This window comes from Monodelphis domestica, chromosome 1 (genome assembly GCF_027887165.1).
Source record: "Monodelphis domestica isolate mMonDom1 chromosome 1, mMonDom1.pri, whole genome shotgun sequence".
In the NCBI taxonomy this organism is placed as follows: domain Eukaryota; kingdom Metazoa; phylum Chordata; class Mammalia; order Didelphimorphia; family Didelphidae; genus Monodelphis; species Monodelphis domestica.
The window spans coordinates 415,014,863-415,039,088 of NC_077227.1; the positions used below are offsets into that span (position 1 = coordinate 415,014,863).

At 38.3% G+C, this 24,226-nt stretch overlaps 1 protein-coding gene across 3 annotated transcripts in view; it reads right to left on the reverse strand.

Moving 5' to 3' along the window:
* ASTN2 (astrotactin 2) overlaps positions 1 to 24,226 on the reverse strand; it is a 1,150,327-nt gene that overhangs the window by 768,137 nt on the left and 357,964 nt on the right. For all 3 annotated transcript variants that reach the window (XM_007474538.3, XM_007474537.3, XM_007474539.3), the window contains one exon: positions 17,098 to 17,247. In XM_007474538.3, the coding sequence (XP_007474600.2) occupies positions 17,098 to 17,247 (150 nt within the window). The remainder of the gene's footprint in view (positions 1 to 17,097; positions 17,248 to 24,226) is intronic.

Here is a 24,226-nt window from a genome sequence, read left to right on the forward strand (position 1 = left end):
CCAGAGTCATGCACCTCATTTTTCTGTGGCAAGAAACAATGGAAGGTCATCTATTCAACCTCCCATGGTGCTCCAGATGTTCATGAGCAGCATTCCCTCATCATTTTTATCCAGCTTGCTGATTTATTAGTTTGTTAATCTATTCCTGCAGCACTCTGCTCCAGTACATAGAGGAATGATCCTTCTCTAAGCTACACCCCCAAAACCTATTTTTTCCCAAGGCAGATGTTAGAGGGAAGGTATGGCAATCACAGACAAAATCTTGGCATTTCCTCTAGACTTCATTCCCTATCCCACTCTCCTGAGATCCTGAGTCTAGTAGAATCCAAAGGGCCCTTTTTAACAATATCCACAATTAAAATTAATAATAGTAACTTCATAACATTGTAGTATTTTTGCTGTTATTCAGATTTATGGAGCATTTTAAAATTCGCAAAGCTTCCCCTCACAACAGCTCCATGTAGCATGTAGTACAAGCATTCTTATTCCATCTTAAAGATAAAGAAACTGAGGATTAGATCTGTGAAGGAACTTGCTCATAACTAGTCACAGTAAGAAATTATCAGACATAGGTGTTTTGACTTTGAGTCCAATTCTAATATGCCAAGATTTTTTTAAAGAAAACTCACTATTAAACATACTCTATACACACACACACACACACACACACACACACACACAACACACACAGACATTTGCTAAATAAGTAGGGTGATTTATTGTAATCAAATATATATATATATATATATATTTGCATTAGAAAAGGGTCCATTGCCATGTCACTACATTAAAAATCTGAGTATAATCTTGAAACAAGGTTCAGTTTATTTGAGTCTCAGTTGTTGTTTGGCTATAAAATGGGAATATAACTAACTTACCTCACAGGATTTTTTTATGAAGTTCAACTAACACACTGTTAAGAAAAGCCATTTCAAAGATTTAAGGCCTTTTACAGTTATAATTATTATTATTAAATTGTTAGTGCTCTCCTATTGCTTTTAAAATAGCTTTCTGTTTACAAAAAGTTTAACTGCAACTCTTCAACTATTATGTAAAAATCAGATATAACCATACTTTTTTGGTGATAGACATTAGAAAGCCAAAAGAATTTCAGTCCTGTCATTCACATGATAATAGATGCAGAGCTGAAAGGGATCTTAGAAATTATCTAAGTTAACTCCCTAATTTTATATTTCATTTAAATCTGCATATGGCTTTCCAAAGATCATATCACTCATAAGTGAGTAAAACAGAATTTGAACTCAGGACTCTTCGCCTCTAAGTGTGGCACTGTATCCACTGCCTCATGACATAATCATTTCAGAAATCCCCAAGGATTCTCATTTCTCAGCAAGAAACTAGACTTCAAAAAAAAAAAAAACCCAAAAGGTCAGAAGATGTTAATTGAGTGGCCCAAAGTTATAGGGACATTAAATAACAAAGATAGTATACCCAACCAAGTCCTCTGACTTCCAATCCTGTTCTCTTACATTTCAGGGGTGAGGGTAAGGGTGGTAGGGAACTACCTACCTAGCTTGAAGGAGTCTCTGCCTTGCCTTAGCAGTAGGTCACTGCAAGTAAAGCCAGAGTCAGTCATTCAAGGCATCTCATAGAGACTCACGTGTCCAAACAAGCAGACTAGTTGGCTATCCAATGCTGAGAATTCTGGAAAGGCCCATCCACAAGATAATAGCAGCTATCATGTACATAGCATTTGAAGTTTTGCAAAATTCTTTACATAGGTTATGTTATTGGATCTTCACAACAACCCTGTGAAAAAGGCAACTATCCTTATGCCCATTTAACAAACAAGGAAGAAAAGATGGAACAAAATTAGGGGACTTGCCAAGGGTCACAAAACTCAATAAGGAGTAATGCAGAGTTTGAACCCAGGTCTCCTTGACTCCAACTCCAACACTGTCTACTGCCTCTTGACATAATCATTCTAGAAATTCTCAAGGACTCTTAATACATAAGAGAAGAGGATTACAAAAACAAACAAACAAACAAAACCCAAAGAACAAGGGCCAATTAAACTATCATGAATGTGTAAATGTTCCCTTTCTGGAATCAATTTGAGAGGAAAGCAGTGAGGGAACAGGAGGACATTGTATATTCTCTGAAGTAGGGTGGAAGGAGGGCCCCAGAAAAGAAAATAGAACTGAAATGCTTGAATTTGCTTAATTCATTAGTGATTTTATGGAACCTAGGTCCTAGTGCAGGGGCATTATGGCATTGAGCAGAAAATGCTGAAATCCCAGAAGGGGAGAATCATGTTCAGATTGCATCTCTAATGCATAGAGATGCATCTGGGTGAACTTGGCCAATCTTCTTAACTTTCCTGGGCCTTTCTGCTTCTATAAAATGAGAGGGTTAGGCTTCATAGTTTTTGAGCTCCCTTTTGTCTCTAGATCTATGACCCTCTAATCCTCACTCTCATTCCACTCATCCAATTAGTTGCCAAATATTTCCACAAAATCCCTCACCTATATCCCTTCTCTGCACCCACATAACCACCACCCTCATTTGTGTCCTTATCACATTTCCTCTGGATTGCTACAAAAGGCTTTTAATTGGAATCCCTTCTTCAAATCTCTGCCCTCCCTAATCCATCCCTCAAACTACAGCCAAAGGAAATTTCCTGAAGTTTAGATCTGACCATGTCACCTGCCTATACGACAAACTACAATGGATCCCTATATCAATTCCCTTGTGTGACACTTTAATTTCCTCACAAGTTAGCCTCTTCCCACCTTTCCAGTTCTTTCATGCTTACTCATCTCTCCCTCTGTGATCCAGTCACATACTTCTCTCTGCCTTTGCACTTCCTCTACCCTAGATTTGGGGTACACTTCTTCCTTCTGCCTACTTCCCCCATCATTAGTTTGCTTCAAGCCTCAGATGAAGGGGCACCTTTTCTGGAAACCTTCCTCTCTCCCTCAGCTGCTAGCACAACCTATCCTAAAACAACCTTGTATTCATTTTGAATATATTATGTACATAATTATACATATTCATGCTGCCTTTCCCATTAGATTGCAATCTTCTCTTTATCTCTAAGGTTTACCCCAGTACCTGAGACTGCTATTTAGTAAATCTGTATTGATGAATAACTAAAAAAAAATGGCAAAGCGAGGACTACTGTCCAAGACTTTTTCATCCAAATGAAGTGCCCTTCCCTCTATGTCCTACTGGGTTGGAGGATCTGGGGCTGACCATAGGATATGACCCTAGAGATGATTGTTTGGTAATGCTTTCCATTTTATGGAAGAGAAACTGAGGTACAGAGAGGTCAAGGGACTTGCTTAGAATCACCCAGGGAGTATAAATAACATGTCACAGATTCAAACACAAATTTTCTGAATCTGGTCCAGAGCCTTTCTTACTATACTCTGCTGAACCACAAGTCTACTTTGGACTGCTAAATTTGGTTTAACCATCTTAGATAACCACAGGCACTGTGCCCACTCTTCCCTTAAAACTGGGACCATGGTTTAGCCAAAAGAAAAACAGTCTCTTCTCTCTCTCTCTCTCTCTCTCTCTCTCTCTCTCTCTCTCTCTCTCTCTCTCTCTCTCTCTCTCTCTCTCTCTGTATATATATATATACATATATATATATATATATAAACATTTACCTATCTTTTACTTATTTATTGATCTATTTATTCATTCATTTGTCTGTCTGCTAGGTGGTATACCTTTTTGTTCCAAACTTCCCCATCAATTCCTTTAGAAAGTTTAATTACACTATGGTAATGAAACTCAAAGTTTTTTGTTGTTATTTGTTGTTAAACTGTGTTCAGCTTTTTTGTGACTCCATTTGGGGTTTTCTTGGCAAAGACACTGGAGTGGTTTGCCATTTCCTTCTCTCCAGCTCATTTTACAGATGAGGAACTGAGGCAAACAGTATTCAGTGACTTTGCCCAGCGTTACAGAGCTAGTAAGTTGTCTGAAGCTGGATTGCAAAATGAGTCTTTCTGCTTCTAGGTCCAATGCTCTTTAACCACAGAGCCAACTAGCTGGGAATAAGTGGTTAAGAGCACAGATCCTGGAGTCGGGAAGACTTGAGGTCAAATTCAGATTCAGATATGGTCTAGCTATATGACCCTAGATGAGTCATTTAATCTCTGAATGCCTGTCAAAAGGATCCACTGAATTGACTGGAGAATGAAATATCAAGCCACTCTAGTATCCTTGCCAAGAAAACCCCAAAAAAGGGTCACAAAGAATTAGACATGATTGTATAACTGAACAATCGCAACAAAAAACAAAATTCAGGAATATAAAATAATGGTACTGACTAATCTTCTCTAAACTAAATCATAGAATGCCATAATTAGAGTCAGAAAAGTTCATCCTCTAGTTGAAACTGAGGCCCAGAGAAATAAATTGATTGACCTAGGGTCACATAGGTAAAATGAGGTAGAGCACAGACTCAAATTTAGGCCATCTGACTCTTAAACCAGGCCAGTGCTGTTTCTAGTGCCTTTCTCTGGCAAACAGCTGAAAATGCTAGATAGAGAAAATGGTGTTGTTTCTTGATTAATTTTCAGCCTTTTGAGATTCCTCCACTCCACCATCTTCTTCCTCTCAAAAATATGTATCTCACTGATGCAGGGTGGAGGGAGAAGAGGTAGCTGGAGAGCTTCTGGGATCTTGTCAGATGAAAATTCAGATAACAACTCACAGCAATAATGACCATTAATATTTCATGCAATCATTAAGACTAAGTAGCATCATATTACTTTCCACACAGATGGCATCTTTTAGCAGAATGTCTCCTGATGTTTTAGAAAGAAAAATGCAAGAAGGGAGGAACTGATATATGAGTCCCTTCCTTAAGCTCCCTCAGCCTCTATTTCCCAACCTGTAAAGCAAATGCCATATGGATAACCCATTAGTGTTCTCAAGGTAAAAAGTAAATGAAATATTCTGAGCTAATGGAGTTTATGTAAGTAGAAAATCTTCCTACTTAATATTAACTCTCTAATAATCCCTTTCCAAATCTTCCCTCCAAACTCCTCTTTCCTCCCCTGTTGGTGCTTCTTAATTTCTTCTCTTTCCCACAGCTATTTATTATTGAATTCAATTCTGTAGTTGGGGAAACCATTGATAAAGTACACACTTATACAAAATAAAGCTGAATTGTCCCTGTTATAAGCCAAGATATTAAAAAATATACATCTTCCTGGTGGGTCTCCTGGAGTGTCTGATGTTAGAGACACTTAGTTCAGAATTAGATTTAACGGCCCCATTGTTACACACAGCCTCAAATTCTGTTAGTTTGGGTCAAGCGTGAAGAGGAAAGAAATAAATGACGTTCATTTGGGAATTGTTTTTTTTTCTTCTCCACTTAAAACACATACACATACACATACAACACATACATGCACACATGTGCGTGCACACACACACACACACACACACACACACACACACACACACACACACACACACACACCCCTCTCAACATAGGCTCTGAAAAGCCCTTTGGAATTTCTCTTCACTAAGAAGGAAATCCTTTTGCTGTTAGCAGTTCCTGCAGAGAGAGCTCTCCAGCTGCAAGATCCTGATGAGGTTAAGCATTAATTAAATTGAACTGAGAGAAAATAATTATGGGCACAGATCCGTCAGGGCGAGTTGTCACTAACCAGTAACAAAGTTGGATACAAACTCCATCAGCGGAACTGTCAGATGGCTGTTAAAAGGGATATGAATGTGTCCCCAAAGGATAATTTCAGTGGGGGTAGGGAAAGGAGGGGATGGGACCGGTTGGATTGCAAAGGATTAATGAGGTAAAGCGTTTGTTTTTTCAATTGGAATATAAAATGCAAACATAGTAAGTTGTGATATCATCATTTAACCTTAACATTCAGCTCCATTCCCATTTCTAACATGCTGGTGAGACAATTAAACTTGGTGCATCAAAGTAAAATTTCCTAAATATGAGACTAGGTAAAATATTAGAATTTTGTTAAAATATAAAAAGGTTCATGATCCAAATATATGGTCTCATTTCCATGGATGCCATATCTTTAATAATAATAGCAGAGGAAAATGAGTATAAAACAGAAGATTCAGAAAAAGGAGTTTGTTTTTTCCAAGGGGGAGGGGTTGCTGCCCATCCATTCTGCAGAAGCAACACTAACCCAGCCCCTGAAGTCCCTCTCTATCTGAGCAGAGACTGTGTAAAAAAGAAGAGAATGTAGTGCTCCAAGGCTAGATTGATAAATAGATTCTAGGTCTTTGGCCAGGAGGACATAGAGGGGCTGAGAAATTTCATATGCTGCAAAGTCCAAACTTTCAAGACTCTATGCTGGATCCCTCCCGGAGGGAAAGATGGTGTTAGACTAAAGTGGACTAAAGTGTGGCTCAGTTGCAAACCCAGGGAAAGAAGGGTTTAAAGTGATCAAAGCTAGGAGTCAAGATATGTATGTGGACAGGTGCAGAGGGTGGTGGGGGGTGTTGAAGGCTGTAAGAGTGGATATCTGGTAATAAAGATCCAGGTAGGCAATGGGTCAAATCCAAGAGAGGGACAGGGTGGAGAGAATTTGGTAGGACCATACATAAATATTTAAGATTCTAAATTCTGGGAGTGGTCCTAGCCTTGGACTAGGACTTGGAATTTGAGTCTAGCTCCAACTACTGATTTGGTGTGTGACCTTGATGAAGTCTTTTTCCTTTTTTTCTGAGTTTTATTTTTCTCTTCAATTAAATAAGTAACCTGGACTAGATTATCTACAAAGTTTTCTTCAAGATCTACTGATTTCATTAAGGATTTGGGATAGGGTGTCAGTAAGAACAACACTACTCTTTAGTTGGGTTAGTGAGCTCTAAAGCCAGAGAAGAGGCAGTTTCTTCTCTATCCTCATTTATGCTCCAGCTCATTGTGGCATGCTCAGGTACATGTCTTTATTGAACACTGTGAAACAGAGGCCAGAGACCTACAAGTGAATTTTTCTTTTGATGGAAGAAAGGACAGAAATTATAGGAATTTCTCCCTGATCCCCTAATAAGAACACATTTGTGCAGTGCTTTTATTGTTCCATTTTTCAAAGGAATCACACAAATATGAAAAAATCACTGGATAGGGAGACCTAGGATTTCTATCTCAGCTTTATTGCTAAAACTCTGTGTGAATTTTATCAAATTCTATCCCTTCTGTAGATCCATTAAATATATATCTATGTAGGTAAATATTTGTATATATGAATAATGGGTATATACATAGAATTTATGCATGTATTTATATATATATAGAATAAATATAATAGATATATACATATATATACATATGTACATATACAAAAACTGAGGACTGCCATGTTGTAATAGATAGGGAGCCTGAATGGCAGAAGACCTGGGTTCAGATCCTGTCTCTGAAGCCCAGTATCATACAATCAGTTTGCCAGTGACTAAGCCATTCGGTGCTCCCGGGCAATACTCTAAGACTCTTAATTACAGAGCAGAAGCAGATGTTTGTTCATATAGGAATTTCCTTATGAGGAACTCCCAAGACTGATGGAATGACTGGTCCTCTTGAAACTAACTAACTAAATAAATAAAACAGATATCATGGATAAGGCAAATTGATCTGGGCAGACATAAATGTACTGGATTTTTAGAGTCCTATGTCCTGGGTTCAAAACTTGATTTTGCTATTTACCTGTATGACTTTGGAGAAAGCTTCACATACCACTCCACCTTACACTTAGTTTCCTCCTGTTAAAGAAGGCGTTTGACCTGTAAATCCCCTAAGGTCCCTTTATAGCTTAGATCCCCATTGGCTAACATTTTCTGAGTTCGAGTACCCAGAAGGCAAATTCAAGCTGTGTGTGAACCCCTATTCCTGGAGAGAGTTGAGGGAGAAAATGCTTGCTTTGGGTGGCTGGATAGAGAGGTGGTGCATGCAAAAAAGTCCTCAGGTTCTGGGAAGAGGGGGGGCAGAGCAGCTCCCCAAGTGCCCGTTAGGCATGTGTGCCATAGTCTTTGTCAATGTTGGCTTACATAGTCTGTGATTCTAGGACTAGATGATCTCTTAAGGTCACTTTCAGACTTAGTCCTACCATAATAACAACCTTGTGAGATGGGTAGATACTCTTTTAGTTCTAGAATTCTATGATTCCAGGAGGGCTTTTTTGTTTGTTGTGGTTGTCATTATTGCTTTGCTTTTCAAAAGAGATATATCCTCTGTTTTTACAAATGCTGAAACTAAGACCCAGAGAAGGGAAATGATTGACTTGGGTTAGTGCCTAAGTGAGGTTTATCAAAAGTCAGATGGCCTCCCATGTCACCATGCCTCCAGACTGCTTAGCATGAAAAACTTGGAACTGCAAACTTTTCATCGTGGCTGATAGGGGGAATTGGCCTAATGACCTCTCTCTAGTATTTGCTCGACACTTGGTAGGGGAACCTTCTGAAGGAAACATAGCCATAGGCTTGTGGGAACCTGCTTTGCCCAGCCAGACCAGACAGGATTGAATGAGAAAATGCCGACATATTTCAGGTACACATGCCAAAATGCCTGAAGGAGACAGACACTTTCAGGAAAGCAAAGTTTTCAGAGAGACATGTCAGGGAAGATTTATGTCAAGGCAGTTCTGTGTGCTCTGCTTCCAAATCAGTCCTCCCTTGACAAGAAGGGGGAATCTGGGGAGGACTGTAAGCATATGGGGACCCCTACATGGTCTATCTCTTGCTGGGAAAAAAGAAAAGGAGAATGGAATTGAATGACCTGGGTTTGCATCCTATCTACACCATTTGAGCCCTGGGTGCTTTGGGCAAGTTCAATTTCTTCATCTGTTAAATGACAACCCTGCCCCTCTTCCCACCTCCTCTCTCAGTGTCTAGCACAGACTGTCTTGGGACATGTGCCTTCTATTTCTACCTCTTAGGCTCTCTATTTTCTTTCAAAGTTTAGCTCAGATTCTTCCTTCTATCTGAGACTTCTATCCCTTAGCTTTCCCTCTTTATCATACATTAATCTTATCTACTTATATTCATTTATGTTTTGTTTCTTTTTGGACCAGACTATGATTCCTTTGGCAATAGAAGGTCCTCTCCTAATGTTGATTAGCACTGTGTCTACCACTTAGAGAGTTACCAGGGACCCTAAGGGGCTTATTATTATTCAGGGTCATGAAGCAAGTAAACAGAAGTGGCAAGACTCCTCTCTCCCTAATCCCAAGGGTTATTCTCTAACCATGACACCATGTTGTTACTCTTTTCTGCATTTTATTTCTCCCAATAGAATGTAAATTCCTAGAAGACAGGAGCTATTTCATTTTTCTCTTTGTATCTTCAGTATCAGGCACAGAAAATACAGTTAATAAATGGTTGTTTAGTAAATGAATAGGAGACTGAACTTGATCCTTTAAAGACCCTTTTCTGCTATAAATATATGATATGATCTACAAAATGCTGCCTGAAGGATTATTTCATATTCCCCATTCTAGTTCTGTAGTATTAGAGAAGTCATGCTATCTCTTTGAGCCTTAGTTTCCCCATCTGTAAAATGAGGTAATAATACAATAATTATGTCACTGTGTTGTTTTGAGGATCAAATAGGATAGTATGTATAAAATCTATTTGAAAACTGCAATGTAATATGAAGTCTTTTAGTGGCAGTGGTAATGGCAGATGATTACAAGGACTTTCATTACAGAGCTCACATCAGGATTTAAAAGGGCAGTGGAGATGATCTAGTTCAATCTTTTCATTTTAAATGAGAGAGAAAAGCTCCAGATTTAAAGTGGCTTACCTAAGATCACAAAGGAAATCAGTGGAAGAGGCAAGATTTGAACCCAGATCTCAGCTCCTTAGTCTGTCCTCTTTCTTTGCCCATGAACTGGGCTGCCTCAAAGATCTGTACCAGAAATACTTTGGATGACAGCTCTGGAGGGTCCAGCTTTATAAGGGATGTAGCACTGGTCCAATTACTACCCCTAGGTAAGGAGCATCTTCTAATGTGGAAAGTAGGGATGGCTTACAGAGGATCTTAAAGCATGACCCACTTATTAGGGGTCTTTCTTAGGAAAGAGAGGATCTGTCTGGTAACTGGCTATTTAATATTTAAGCACAGCCATAGCCAAATAAGCCAAATAATTTAAAACCATTAAAGACTCTGAATATTGTCTTCAAACTAAGTGAATAATTTATGGGTTGAGCTGTAATAAAAGAAAAACCTAACACAGGGGAAACACACCCAGAATAAGAGATTGGGTTTCAGACTTATAAATAAATGAACACTTACCATGGGTAAAGCGCCAGACAGTGTTTCTGTCTCTGGGTGTGTACTTGTCACTAGGGGATTGGAAGGCAAATAGCCATGGAATAACCCGGTTCAGTTTAACACCTGGTTCAGGATGGATGGTAGAGATTTCTGGTCCTTGGGCAATTGGGAAGATGACCTCAATTGGGAAGATGATCTCAGAAGAGGATGATACTTAAACCCTGCTGAGAACCCTTGGATCATTCCCCGAATATGTTAATCAGCATTTTTTTGTGCATGGTGAGACTCCTATGAGAGACTCCTGAGAGCAAGTGAACTTCTCACTAAAAGCAGATCTCAGCAACATATATAGTATTGCACAATTTACATGGGACAAAGGGAAATAATGAAATTTATCAACATGTGATAAGTTTGTAATCTATAAAAAAACTTGTACTATGTAATAAGTCCTTATTTTCCTGTAGTCTTTTGTTTTTACATGGTTTGACATTGAATTCAGATGATTTTGACATGTATTCTTTAATTTTTACAGCATGAAAGCATACACATTGGATACCAAGTATATAATTTATCATTATTTTTTTAAGTCTGGCTTTGATTACTTTTTATTAGTTTCCAATGGGGTTAAAATATTATTAATTACCAATTGGGAAACAATCTTCATAACAAAAACATCTGACAAAGGTCCAATTACTCAAATTTATTAAGAGCTAAACCTATTGTACAAAAAAATCAAGCCATTCTCCAATTGATAAATGGGCAAGGGACACGAATAGTCAATTTTCAGTTAAAGAAATCAAAACTATTAACAAGCACATGAAAAAGTGTTCTAAATCTCTTATAATGAGAGAAATGCAAATCAAAACAACTCTGAGGTATCACCTCACACCTAGCAGATTGGCTAACATGACAGCAAAGGAAAGTAATGATTGCTGGAGGGGATGTGGCAAAGTCCGGATATTAATTCATTGCTGGTGGAATAATGAATTGATCCAACCATTCTGGAGGGCAATTTGGAACTATGCCCAAAGGGCGCTAAAAGACTGTCTGTCATTTGATCCAGCCATAGCACTGCTGGGTTTGTACCCCAAAGAAATAATAAGAAAAAAGACTTATACAAGAATATTCATAGCTGCGTTCTTTGTGGTGGCAAAAAATTGGAAAATGAGAGGATGCCTTTCAATTGGTGAATGGCTGAACAAATTGTGGTATATGTTGGTGATGGAATACTATTGTGCTAAAAGGAATAATAAAGGAGAGGAATTCCATGGAGACTGGAACAACCTCCAGGAAGTGATGCAGAGTGAGAGGAGCAGAACCAGGAGAATATTGTACACAGAGACTGATATACTGTGGTACAATCGAATGTAATGGACTTCTCCATTAGGGGCAATGCAATGACCCTGAACAACTTGGAGGGATCTACAAGAAAAACCACTATCCATATTCAGAGGAAAAACTGTGGGAGTAGAAACACAGAAGAAAAACAAGTGCTTCAATACATGGGTTGAGGGGGATATGGTTGGGGATGTAGACTCTAAATGAACCTCCTAATGCAAACAACATGGAAATAGGTTTTGATCAAGGACACATGTAATACCCAATGAAATTGCGTGTTGGCTGCCGGAAGGATGGAAGTAGGGGGGAGGAGAGGGAGAGAAATAATGTAATTCTTGTAACCAAGGAATAATGTTCTAAATTGACTAAATAAATTAATTTAAATTAAAAAAAATAAAATATCATGAGTTTACAGGACATAGAGGCAAGTTTTGTCTCTACCTTTTGGATAACTTTCTTAACTTTCTGATCATTTGTGTCATGGTACAATGTCATGTTACAATATCATGACTCCATTTGGAAATTTCTGTAATGCTGGAACATTGGCATCTGAGAAATTCTTATCTCATTTCAATGAAAATATTAAAGTTCATCATTTGCCTAAAGAGGAAAAAATTCTCACATTTATTTGAAGTAAAAACAAGCCTCAAATAAATTGGAAGGGGATAGAAATTTTATGCTCTGATGAAGATGTTATAGAATCTGATGAATCTTATAGATTGATCTGGGCTTTTTTCCCCACAATAATTTTGGTATGTCTTTGAAGAAAAAGAGAGCTTCATTAGTAAAAATTACTACTTTTGAATCTTCAATACTTGTTTTATATGCTTTCAGTGACACATATTTTTCTTCATATCAATAATAATTTTTGTTGTCTTAAAAAAAAAAAAAGCCTGGTCTCAGTGTTCTTTTAATTTTGAGAGGCCTATGGAACACTAAAGAAGATTCACTAAAAGCACCTCCTGCTAACTGGTACTTCTGAAAGTTACTGTTTCTGAGAATTCATTAGGCTGTTTTACAGCAATAGTTTCTCAGTTCATGGCACTTTTTCCATTTTTAAATTCATGTTCCTTTGTGCTTTGGTGTGAGGTATACTTTTTCCTTGTGGGCCTGAATTATCCTTAAAATGCTGACTTCCCCACACCAACACTTCCTACAATATCTCTAACAGTCACTGAATTGTTCTTGTTAAAAGCTACAACTTCTGGATAGAAATATCCATTCTCAAAATTATAAAGATAAAAAAAAACACAGAAAATAGAACAATGAAACACTTTTTGAAGAGCATAAGCTAGAAACTTAGTTGACCTAGAATCAACCAAAAGTGAGGAATAGTTCTTAATCTGGTTTCACCTGATCAAAATCAGACATTCAGAGTTAGCCTGGCATTAGAGGAAGCATCAAAATATGAACCTCACTATTAGAAAATGCAACTCTATCAAAATCATTTCTTGTCCCAAGTAATTTACATACAACTATAGTAAGATCCTCTGTGGAGAAGGAAAACATTTACCATTTCCCTCACAAGTGATCAACTAGTATCTAAGTGATATCTACTGATGATGTCCTAAGGCAGTTCCCTGCTTCTTTGAATTTCTCTCAATTACAAGACAAATGATCATCTAAAAATAATAGATCATAGACTCATACAAATAGAAGAGAATATATATATAAGAAATATATATGTACACACACATATATACATATATATATACACACACATACACACATATGCACACATTTTGTAGAGCAGGTCCAAGAATGAACCCACATAATCTGGCTTTAAGGCTAGTGTTATTTCTACTCTATTCTGTTTGTGTCTGCCCTCTTGCCTTTGGATAGATGAACATCTAAACCAACAAGGGTGGAAAGACACATTACTTAATTATATAAAAATATCTTGACATAATTTCTTGCTCTCTTTTCCTTTCCCTTAGTCTTTGCCAAAGAGGTGGCCCTTCTTGCCAAAGTCAACAACTCTATATACACCCTTACCTCAACCTATCTTTCCAGACTTCTTAAACATTGCTTTCCCTTCTCACATTCTTTGGTCCAGCCAAACTGGCTTTATTTCTGTTCCTCCCAAATGATTCAGTTTCTGTTCTATCTCTGTGACTTTGTACTGTTTACCCCTAGTACCTAGAATATACTCAGCTCTATTGCAAGAGCACCTCTCCCTTTAAGAAAGAACTCATTTGCTATCTCCTGCATGATCTTCATCCCCCCTGATCCCTCCAAATGCAAGCACTGTCTCCTCCTGCTTCAGCCTTGTATTTTTTCACTTTATATTTATGCTATATATATATATATATATATATTTATATATGTATTTGTTGTCACACCTATTAAACTGTGATGTACATGTAAGTAGGAGTTATTTTATTATTTGTACTTACATCCCCAGGGCCTCACCTAGAGCCTGACAAAGAGTAGGTACTTAAAAAAAAAACACTTTTTTATTGCTAGATGGATTGATTCTTGAAGATTTCTAGAGTTCAACGTTTCTATAACCTCTTCATTCTAAGGTTTGATACCCTAAATGTTAAAGAAGTTTTCCCTTCTATCCTTTCCAAATTTCTCCTGTTTCAAATGAATCCTATTTATTCCTAGACAATTCTGGCCCCCTAGACATTGGAGATGACATTTAATTTTTTCTCTTGCTTCTCTTTTAGAGTTAAATGAATATATCATGCACTTTAATATCAACAGTGCTTCCTACACAGGAGACAAGGCAGTATGAAAGCAATGGACATGGTTTTAATGATGCTCAAAACTCGGCACTATTGTCTCTCTACTGCCAACTCCATCTGTTAGAAATCACTGGGCACCTCGTCTGGGGAAGGGCAGAGATTAATGAACCACAGCCATGCCAGGTGCTCTTTCTGAACCAGGCCAAAAGGCCAACTGTTATCAAGGCAGCTTAGGGAAGCAAAGATTATCTATCTAAAAGACAGTAAAACCACTTAGCAGTTTGGACTCTAGGAATTCAAAATGTATAGGAACTGAGACAAGATTGGGCTACATATTATCTCTTTTTTCAGCTTTCTACTCAACAATCAACAAGAATTCATTTATTAATTTCCTACTCTGTGCCAGACACTGAATTGGGTTCTGGGGATAGAAAGATAAAAATAAAGAGTTCCTACCTTCCAGGTGCTTACCTTTTAATGGGAGTGGGCAATATGCACATATATAACTTTATACAAAATCTATAGGAGGGAAATTTGAATGGAGAAGGCATTAGCATATTTCATATAGGAGGTAGCACCTGAGTTGAACTTGAAAGAAACTGTCTTTCAAGAGATTGAGGTGTCAGGGAACAGATTTCAGGAATAAGAGACAACCAGATTTGAAGTACAAAGATAGAAAATGGAGTTTTATATGAGCAAAAGAAAGAAGGTCCCTTTGGATGGATTGTAAGGCATGTAAAAGAGAATGATGTCTAAATAAGGCTAAAGGAAGAGAGTATATAGAGGGAATGCTCTAGATCAACTTCAAAGGTTGTGTGAAGCTTCTCTTTGAATGATAATATACTAATTGAAACTGATTCATATCTATTCAGTTAAGAACTGTAAAGTTGGTTTCCTAGGAACTTCTACCTAGAAATCTTGGCTATTCAATAGTTCACATTACTGTTTTTATGTGGATCTTTAAAAATTACATGGCTATTAACATGTTCTATAATTCAAATTGCTTTCCCCTCCAATTAATAAGGATATATTGCTCCATAAGAACCAGTCAAGCCACTAAAAGCAAAGTAGTAAGAAGGCAGACAAACCAGTCTAGGCTTGAACAGTAAGTCATATCAATGAATATTATATCTAATCATGAAATATCTGAGTAAGACAGGATCTCCAAGGTCATTTAGTCTAATCCATAGCTCAACAGGAATTGACTTTCCAGTGTTCCTGAAAAGAGGCCATTTGGCTTATATTTGAAGTCTGTGGTACAAAATCTACTACTTCCTGAGATCATTTCATTAAGGATTCATTTAAGGACTTAATTCTGGGTAAATTCTTTCTGAAGAGGAACCTGAAACCTATCTATGTTTCCTTCCTCTCACAAATCTTATTTCTGACTTCCAAAACTAATATGAACATGTCTACCACATCCTCCCCAATACATACTTTAAATACTTGAAGAAGCCTAATATGTCCATCCCTTAACCTTCTCTAGGCAAATCATTGCAGTTTCTTCCAATCAAACTAAATGTGGTACAATTTAAAATACACTGACCATATTGTTCTCTCTTCTTCAGATTTGTGCTAATTTTCATTATACATCTCAAAATATGACACCAAGAACCAAATAATTTGTGTGTAGGATGGTGTTAGGTAAGGTGGGGATAAAGATATTTGAACAGACAAAACTTAGATACATTCGCTAATTATAAAATGATTCAAGAAATTAAAACAGCAACAACACATAATATATGATTAGGGTTGTCCAGAATATAAACACTATGGGAATTCAAAAGGAAGAGAAGTTAGTGTAGCCTGAGACGGTCAAGGAATTCTTCATGAGCAAGGTAGCTTTTGATATAGATCTTGAAGGATGGGTAGAATTTGGAGACATGGAAAAGAGGACATCTCAAAAAGGACAGCTAAAGCAGAAGCAGAATTTAGAATGAAAAGTGTGTGTGTGTGTGTATGTGTATGTGTGTGTGTGTGTGTGTGTGTGTGTGTGTGTGTGTGTGTGTGTGTGTGTGGTATATATATGAAAATGAATGAGAAACAAGAAACAGTAAAGGGAAGTGCCTAAATACAGAGTAAGTATAGAAGATCCTTGTAGTACAAAGCTGATGAGATAAGGGAGGTGAATACCAAGTCAAAAGTTAAGATTCTATGATTCCAGCTTTTGTATTGGCTTGCAGCTCAAATTTAGATTCCTGATTTTACCACCGAAGGAACTAATCTTTAGAGAAAAAGTCAGTGACACCACCCAAAACAAATGTACTTTCAAGGTTACATCAGAAACTCAAATTCGTTTTTGCTAGGTTTGAAGTATTTTCTGCTGGACCAGTATTTCTCACTGTCAACTCATCAAATATCAAAATAATAGAATGTAGAGCTTAAAGGGAATGAAAAGTTCATCTAGAAAAAGTTCAAACTACATTTAACAGAAGAAGAAACTGAGGCTCAACAAAGATAAATGATTTGACCAATGCCACAAAGATGATGGCAGATGGTAATCATGAATTTGGGTAGTTCTAAGCATAGGAAAAGGAGGCTGGAGAGAAAAAAGCTCTGAAAATAGCCACAATTACTTTGTAATTTGATAGTTTGGTTGTTCTTTCTAATATTTACAAAATAAAGATTTGATAGCATTTTTCCTGATGAGTAATTTTTCCATTGACTTATGTGAAAATATTTACTTCAGGATATGCTTTAGGGACACATGCCTGTTTTGTGATAGTAAATCTTTTGTTTGGATTAAACCAGTGGTAGAGTTGTAAGGGGGTTAATATCATGACCTTTAACTTCTCTTGTGAGGGGGAAATAGCACAGTAGCATTCTGGAGGGGCCTACCTCTGGACTTGCTCCTTCGCTTTCGTCTCCCTGCCGATGCGCTACGGAGAGCTGGTTGGAGTTGGCCGATCTCGATAGGTGTATTGGTCCGGAAACTCTCCTTGAACTTCTGCATCAGGGATTCCACGGTTTCCTGTGTCACTTCAGCAGCTACAAGGTAGGCAATAGGGCCAGTGTTAAGGTGGAGTGGACATCCAATATGATATAAGTTGCCAGTCCTAGAACCCACCCTCACCTATCCAATCAAAGCAATGATGACCATATAATGTAATACCTCTAATAACCACAATGCAATTGGCATAAAAATATCTAATTTTTTTCATAGTTGGAAGGGACCTTGGAACAATGGGATATCAGAGCCAGAAGGAACCTTGGAATAAGGGGATGTTTCAGCTGGAAAGGACTTTGGAACATAGACTCTTAGAGCATAAAGCAAACGGAACACAAAGAGGGGCACAACCATTGCATAACTCAGTGAAAATAAAACCCAGGACTTTAGCTTCATTATCTTCATGTTCTAACCAAGTGACTGAACCAGTATATTGAAATAATGTTGGCATTAGAACAAGTCACTTAGTAGAAAATTGTTAGCTAACTCACCTATTTTTCCCTACTCTGCCTTCAGAGATAAATTGGATTGGTATCAATAATTAGTCTACAAGGAAATTTTAAAATGGGAGAAAGCTCGGAAAGAAGAAAAAAGTTGAAAAGGGCAGAGGAGAAAAGAGGATGAAAGTGAGCCAAACCAGAAGAACCAAATAGGACAGAAAAATGGACCTAGATAGAACAAAAGGAGGAGAGAGGGGGTTGGGGCTAGGAGAGAAAAAGGCAGATGATTGTTTTTGTTTGTTTGTTTTTGTGGGCCAGGCATCCCAAGACAAGCTCTTAGAAATAATCAGAGCTAGTTGAGTTTTTCTTCCCCTTCTCCCTCCCCTCTGCAGGCTCAGTAGTTTTTCCCTCAGACATCATACCCCAGAGTTATATACTGCCCAATGCCATGAGACAACTGGACATGTTAATGATGCCTGTTTCTTTGAAGGGGTTTCACCAGCCCTGGAGATAATACACCTGAAATGTCTTAGAAATGCCAATTTCTAAGGAGCTCCATTCCAGGGCATGCTTATCGGCTCAGACAGATGCGTCTATAGGACAGGCTGATACTCGGGAGGCAGAAGCGGCTGGGCAGACACACATTTCTGACAATATGCACAAGGCTCAGGGCAGCATCTCTGAGACCCTGTCTGTGGGGAAAAGCTGTGTTTGCTAAAGAGGAAAGCAGAATTGGTAAATGCAAATTAACAGGCTGGCTGCATTCCTTCTTCCTTCTCTCTACCCCACCCCCTTCTTCCTTCCTTTCCCTATTCAAACTGCTTTAACACCTTAATGTCCAGGAGTTACCACTGTATAATTCAGAAAGAATCATGGGATTCTGACCACAGTGCTCACAGTACCATACCAAGATATCTGAACATCTAGGGAAGATGTAGTGACCAGGATCTGGGGAGGTTAATTCCGTGAATCCACTCTCTGAAAAAGAGAAAAAGCAAACAGACCAAAGCCAAAAGGCAAAGAACTAGGACAGCCAGAGGGTCTTTGTGGTCTGAGCTGGCCTAGGCAAAATATTTCTTATTGATTCCTTGGTGGATCTTCTTTATTATATATGCGTCTTATGCTGCTCCTACCTTTTCAGAGTCTTCTAGACCCCTCTCCTCCTATTATAGACTGGCCCTAGATGTTCTTGATGGTTTCCTTCCCTATCCAAAGGAGTTTCTTGTATCTTTCATTCTCTCAGGGTCCGGGTAGCTAATAGAGCCCATTGTTTTGCCCCTGTACTTTAGCCTGGTACTACAGCAAGGTACCATAGTTGTGATGAACTGAGGATTTCTGCATACAAAAAGACTTAACTCAATTCCCTCCTGAATGCATGTATTCATTCCTTCAATAAATATTTACTGAACTGCTATGCTGTAAAAGACTTTCTGCTAGGCCTTATGGGGTTAGGGGAAGGAGTTACAATAGGGACTAAGGAAAGATTCCTGCCCTTAAGAATCATGTATTGAAACCAGAATTTAGCTTTAGCTGTAAACTAGGCATAGCTCCTCTTTTTATAAATGAGGGAACTGAGCCCTAAAAAGATTAGTGGCTTGTCCCAATTCACCCAGATCATAAGCAACATCATTAGACTTAACTATAGATCCTCTGACTAATTTAAGGATTTTTTTTTAACTGTACCACTCTGTCAAACACCAACTCACCCTCTGGAATGGGAGTTATGACACATAAGTAAATATGAAAGGTCATTAACAGAGGCATATTATATAACGTTAGTTTGGGGGAGGGAAGTTTTAATTTGGGTTTACCAGCACCAAGAAGGATCCATAGAGGAGGTTCCATTTAATCTGAACCTTGAAGGACAACTGGGAAATCATAGCTTCTTAGGGTAGGAAGAAACCTCAAAGGTCATCTATTATAATCCATTCACATAAAAGAATCCTCTACAGAATATGACTTGTTATCCTGTCACTGCCCAAAGATCTCCAAGGACAGAACTTCCCACTGCCTGATGAGCAACCCTTTGCTCTTTGGGCTAGCTTTAACCCAGCTAGCTCTGATTACTTTAACTCAGATTATTAGAGAGTATTTCTCATATCAAACCTCACTTTACCTTCTTGCAACTTTCAAGCATTTATTCTTAGTTCTTCAGATGGGACTGAAGCAGAACAAGTCAGAGGCAGTTGGTGGAACAGTGGAAAGAATGTTTGTTTTGGAGTACTGAGTTCAAATCTAGATTCAGACACTTAGTAGCTGTGGGACCTTGAGCAAGATATTTAACCTATATTTGCCTCAGTTTTGCAACAGTAAAATGGGGATAAAAATAGAATTTACCTCCCAGGGTTGTTGTGAGGGTAAAATGAAAAAATAATCATAAGAAGGGCAGAGCATATTTCTTGGAATACAGAAAGTAGTTTAGAAATGTTTATTCCTTCTCTCCTTTGCTTTCCCTCATCCCTTTCTCACACAGAAGCTATTTAAATACTTGAAAGTATCTATTATGTCCCAACTAAGGTTTCTCTTTGCTAGGACAAACATTTTCAATTACCTTTACTGCTTACAGGATCATTAATTTAAAGCTGATAGGGATCTTCTCTAAGTTAATTTAAACCAAACCCCATTCCAGAAATGAGGTAACTGAGGCCCAGGGATTTTAATTGACTTGTCCAAGGTCTCCAAAGGAGCAACCAGCAGAGTAAGGATCTTCACATATCATGATTTTGAAACCCTTCACCATCCTGGTTTCCCTCATCTGGATTCTCTCTGACTTACTAATTAACTTCATAAATGGGAGAACAGAATAGTCTACCACTGATATAGTCTGACCAAGGACAGAATACCTGACCAGGTATAGACAAGATTATAATCTTCCTGTGCCTCTTAATATAACAAAATGCTTACTTTGCTCTCGTGGCTGCCAAATCTCACTATTAAAATTGAACAAGGATTTCACTAAAATTCCCAGATCTTTTTTCAAAAGAATTGATATGTAGTCATACTTTATATAATCTTATGCCAGTGAAGGTGATTTTTGAATGCAATTTTAGATACCTACCTAAATTAAATTTCATTATAGCAAATTCAGTTCATTTTCCTAATGTGTCAAGATCATTTTGAATTCTGACCCTTATCCAGTGTATTAGCTATCCCTCCCAGATTTGCATCAACTGCAAATTTGATAAGCATGCCATCTGTGCCTTTATATCCATAATTAATTTTAGAAATGTTAAACACAGAGCAAAGCAGAGATTTTTGAAGCCCTCCACTTCAAATTTTCCAAATTTCCTTCAAATTATTAATGACTATTCTTCAGGTATTAGCTATCAAATACTTTCTGAACCCACTCAATCATACTATCATCTACTCTTAAACATCTCCATATTTCCCCATAAAAATAGCATAAGATACTTGATCAAATGCTTTGCTAAAAATCTACATACACAATGCACTTGGAATTTTCATGAATTATCCAATAGTGATCACATCAAAAAAGGAAATGAGGATAGTCTGGCATGACAAGTTTTTGATGAAGCCATATTGACTGTGTTTGATCATTGCTTCTTTTTCTAGATGTTCACTAACAATCCTATTAACAATATTTTCTGTAACTTATTCAAAAATTAAAGTCAAGTTTTCAGTAACTCAGAACAAATTATGAAGGCAAGAGAGCACAAGGTATTTCAAAGTAAGGCAACTATTCAGATTAGCACATCAGGGAGCATATGAGGAAGAAAGCTGGGGGTGGGGTAAGGTAGGGAGTATGGATCTCAAATCAGAGGTTACTAAATGACCAAATTTAACAAATTTTGACTTCATTCAATAGACAGTAAAGAGTTATATTGGGTGTATATGAGTGTATATAGATATCTCTAATTGATAGAAGTGATGAGAGGCTCAAGTCAGACTTGCCAAGATGTCACAGCTTGATTTTAAATATATATTTATATGATTTCAGATTTATTAAATATTATACATTTAAATATTCAATATTATATGAATTATCAATAAGCACATATATAAAATAAAAGTACATATATATAATATTTAAGATACTTAAAATAAAATTTATTTCTATATTATTCTATATTTAAGTATATATTTATATGGTCTTGGATATATGTGGCACACATGCACACATCTATATATGCAGATATATACATGTGTGTACATATATTTAAATCACTCAGTCATATTTATTTCTCATAACCCCTCCTGAGTTCTCCCCATTGAGAAGAGTGAGATACTAACCTCTCACTCTGGCAAACTCGACATGGAGTTTAAACCGAGCAACACAGCAAAACTGGAAAAGCAATGTGGGGAGGGACAGAAAATACCAAACACCCTTGTAATTCACAAATGAGAGACTGTCACGCTTAACGGGAACAAATTACAGTGGCCCACTGAATGATCTATCTCCGGGAAGCCCCATGGTCCAGATGGAGGAAGAGGAGGGTGAGCAGCAGCAGGATGTGTGTAGAGGGGTGGGGTGAGGCGGAGAGGAGGTGGAGACAGGATCTTCTCCTTTCCAGAAACCAGCACTAGCCATCAGATCACTGCTGAGGATTGCAGAACAGTACATGCTGCGTGTGTGCATCAGTCATTGCCAACAACACTTCTGTGATGACACCCATAGGCTATCATCTATCTCACTTTCCCCCACATACCCTGGAGTACTCTGCCATGGCTCTGCTCATTGTTCTGCCTTCAGTAACCTTACTACATTTTTAAGTACCTCATTTAGTTCTGAACACTCATCAAACCTAGGGCATTAGTCCTATTGGCAGATGGCAGTACAATACTACTTGCCGCCCCCTTCTATCTAGTTAGGGCTGGAAATTCCAGTGATTTGGATCCTGATCCTGTTTAACCTCTAGGAGCCCTGAAATTTCTGGACTGCTGGCCTGGTTCTCTCTTTAGACCATCTGGTAAATGAAGCTCAAATCTTGATAGGAAGAAGATCAGTCATTGTGGTCCTGCTCTGAGCCAATAGCTCATCCTGGCTTAAGACATCTCCGTGGCTCTGCTGAGACCTCCTCTGTGCCAGTGGGGAAAGGCAAAGGTTCAGTTCATGCCCCCACTTAATCAGTTCAGTCTCATTAGACTAGTGTGCCTGGAGCACTAGGCAATAGGTAGAAATTGCCAGCCAAACAAAGTAATAACCATTCACATAGCCAGGAAGCAATCTCTCATTCAGCCTTCCTCTGCAGGATAGCTGCTGTTCAAGCAATACCCCTAGCAGGTGTCTTTACTCACAGTCATGATCTCAGCTTCCTTTGGCACCTGAACTATGGCCTGTTATAGACTCACAATGCACAGTTGTACCCAGTCACTTAAATGGGATGTGTATAAGGCCATGTGAGTCAGGACTATGGGTAGGACAGAAGATAAGGAGTCACATTACTGCCCTTAAGGAATTTAGGATTTACTTGGGGAGATGGAACATATACAGAGTCATAAAATCAGAAGGAGTCTTAGAAACACCATCTAATCCATCTTTCCACCCAATGAAAGAGTCTACTCAAAAACATTGAGAGGGAGAGAGGGGGAAAGAGAGAGAGGGAGTGAGGGAGAGAGAGAGAGAGAGAGAGAGAGAGAGAGAGAGAGAGAGAGAGAGAGAGAGAGAGAGAGAGAGAGAGAGAGAGAGAGAGACAGAGAGAGAGAGAGAGAGAGACAGACAGAGAGAGACAGAGAGAGACAGAGAGAGAGACAGAGAGAGAGACAGAGAGAGGGAGGGAGAGGGAAAGAGAGACAGAGAGAGACAGAGAGAGACAGAGACAGAGAGAGAGAGAGAGGGAAAGAGACAGAGACAGAGAAAGACAGAGAGAGACAGAGAGAGAGAGAGAGAGAGAGAGAGAGAGAGAGAGAGAGAGAGAGAGAGAGAGAGAGAGAGAGAGAGAGAGAGAGAGAGAGAGAGAGAATATATATGCTGGCTAACTTGGGGCACTTGAGTTCAAATCCCACCTGGCTGCTGCTCTCTTTCTACCTCTTTTAGCTTGTGTTTTTTTGTTTGTTTGTTTTTGTTATGCAGCTTTAGACTGTAAGTTCTTTGTGGGCAGGGATTGGTTCTTTTTATATTTTTATTCCCAGTGCTTATTACAGTACCTGGCACAGAGTAGGTAATTAATAAATGTTTAGTAATGGTTGATTGGCATTAATGAGCCATAGGACTTGAGGCAAAGCAGCTAGATGGCACAGTGGATAGAATCTTGGATCTAGAGACTCCTCTTCCTGAATTCAAATCCAGCCTCAGACACTTAATAGTGTTTGATCCTGGGTAAATCACTTTATTCTGCATCACTTTCCTCATTTGTAAAATGAGCTAGAAAAGGAAATGGCAAACCATTCCTGTACCTCTGCCAAGAAAACCCCAAATAGGATCATGAAGAGTCAGACACTACTGAAAAAATGACTAAACAACAGCAGGACTTGAGGCAGCTTCACAATCTTTGACTCATATAAAGTATTTGGCCTATATGTATAACTTCTGAATTCTCCACCCAGTTCTAATATTTTTCATTTTAAGCCCAGTCTTCAGTCACATTCTTTGTCCTAAGATCCTATCAAGCTCCAGAAATTT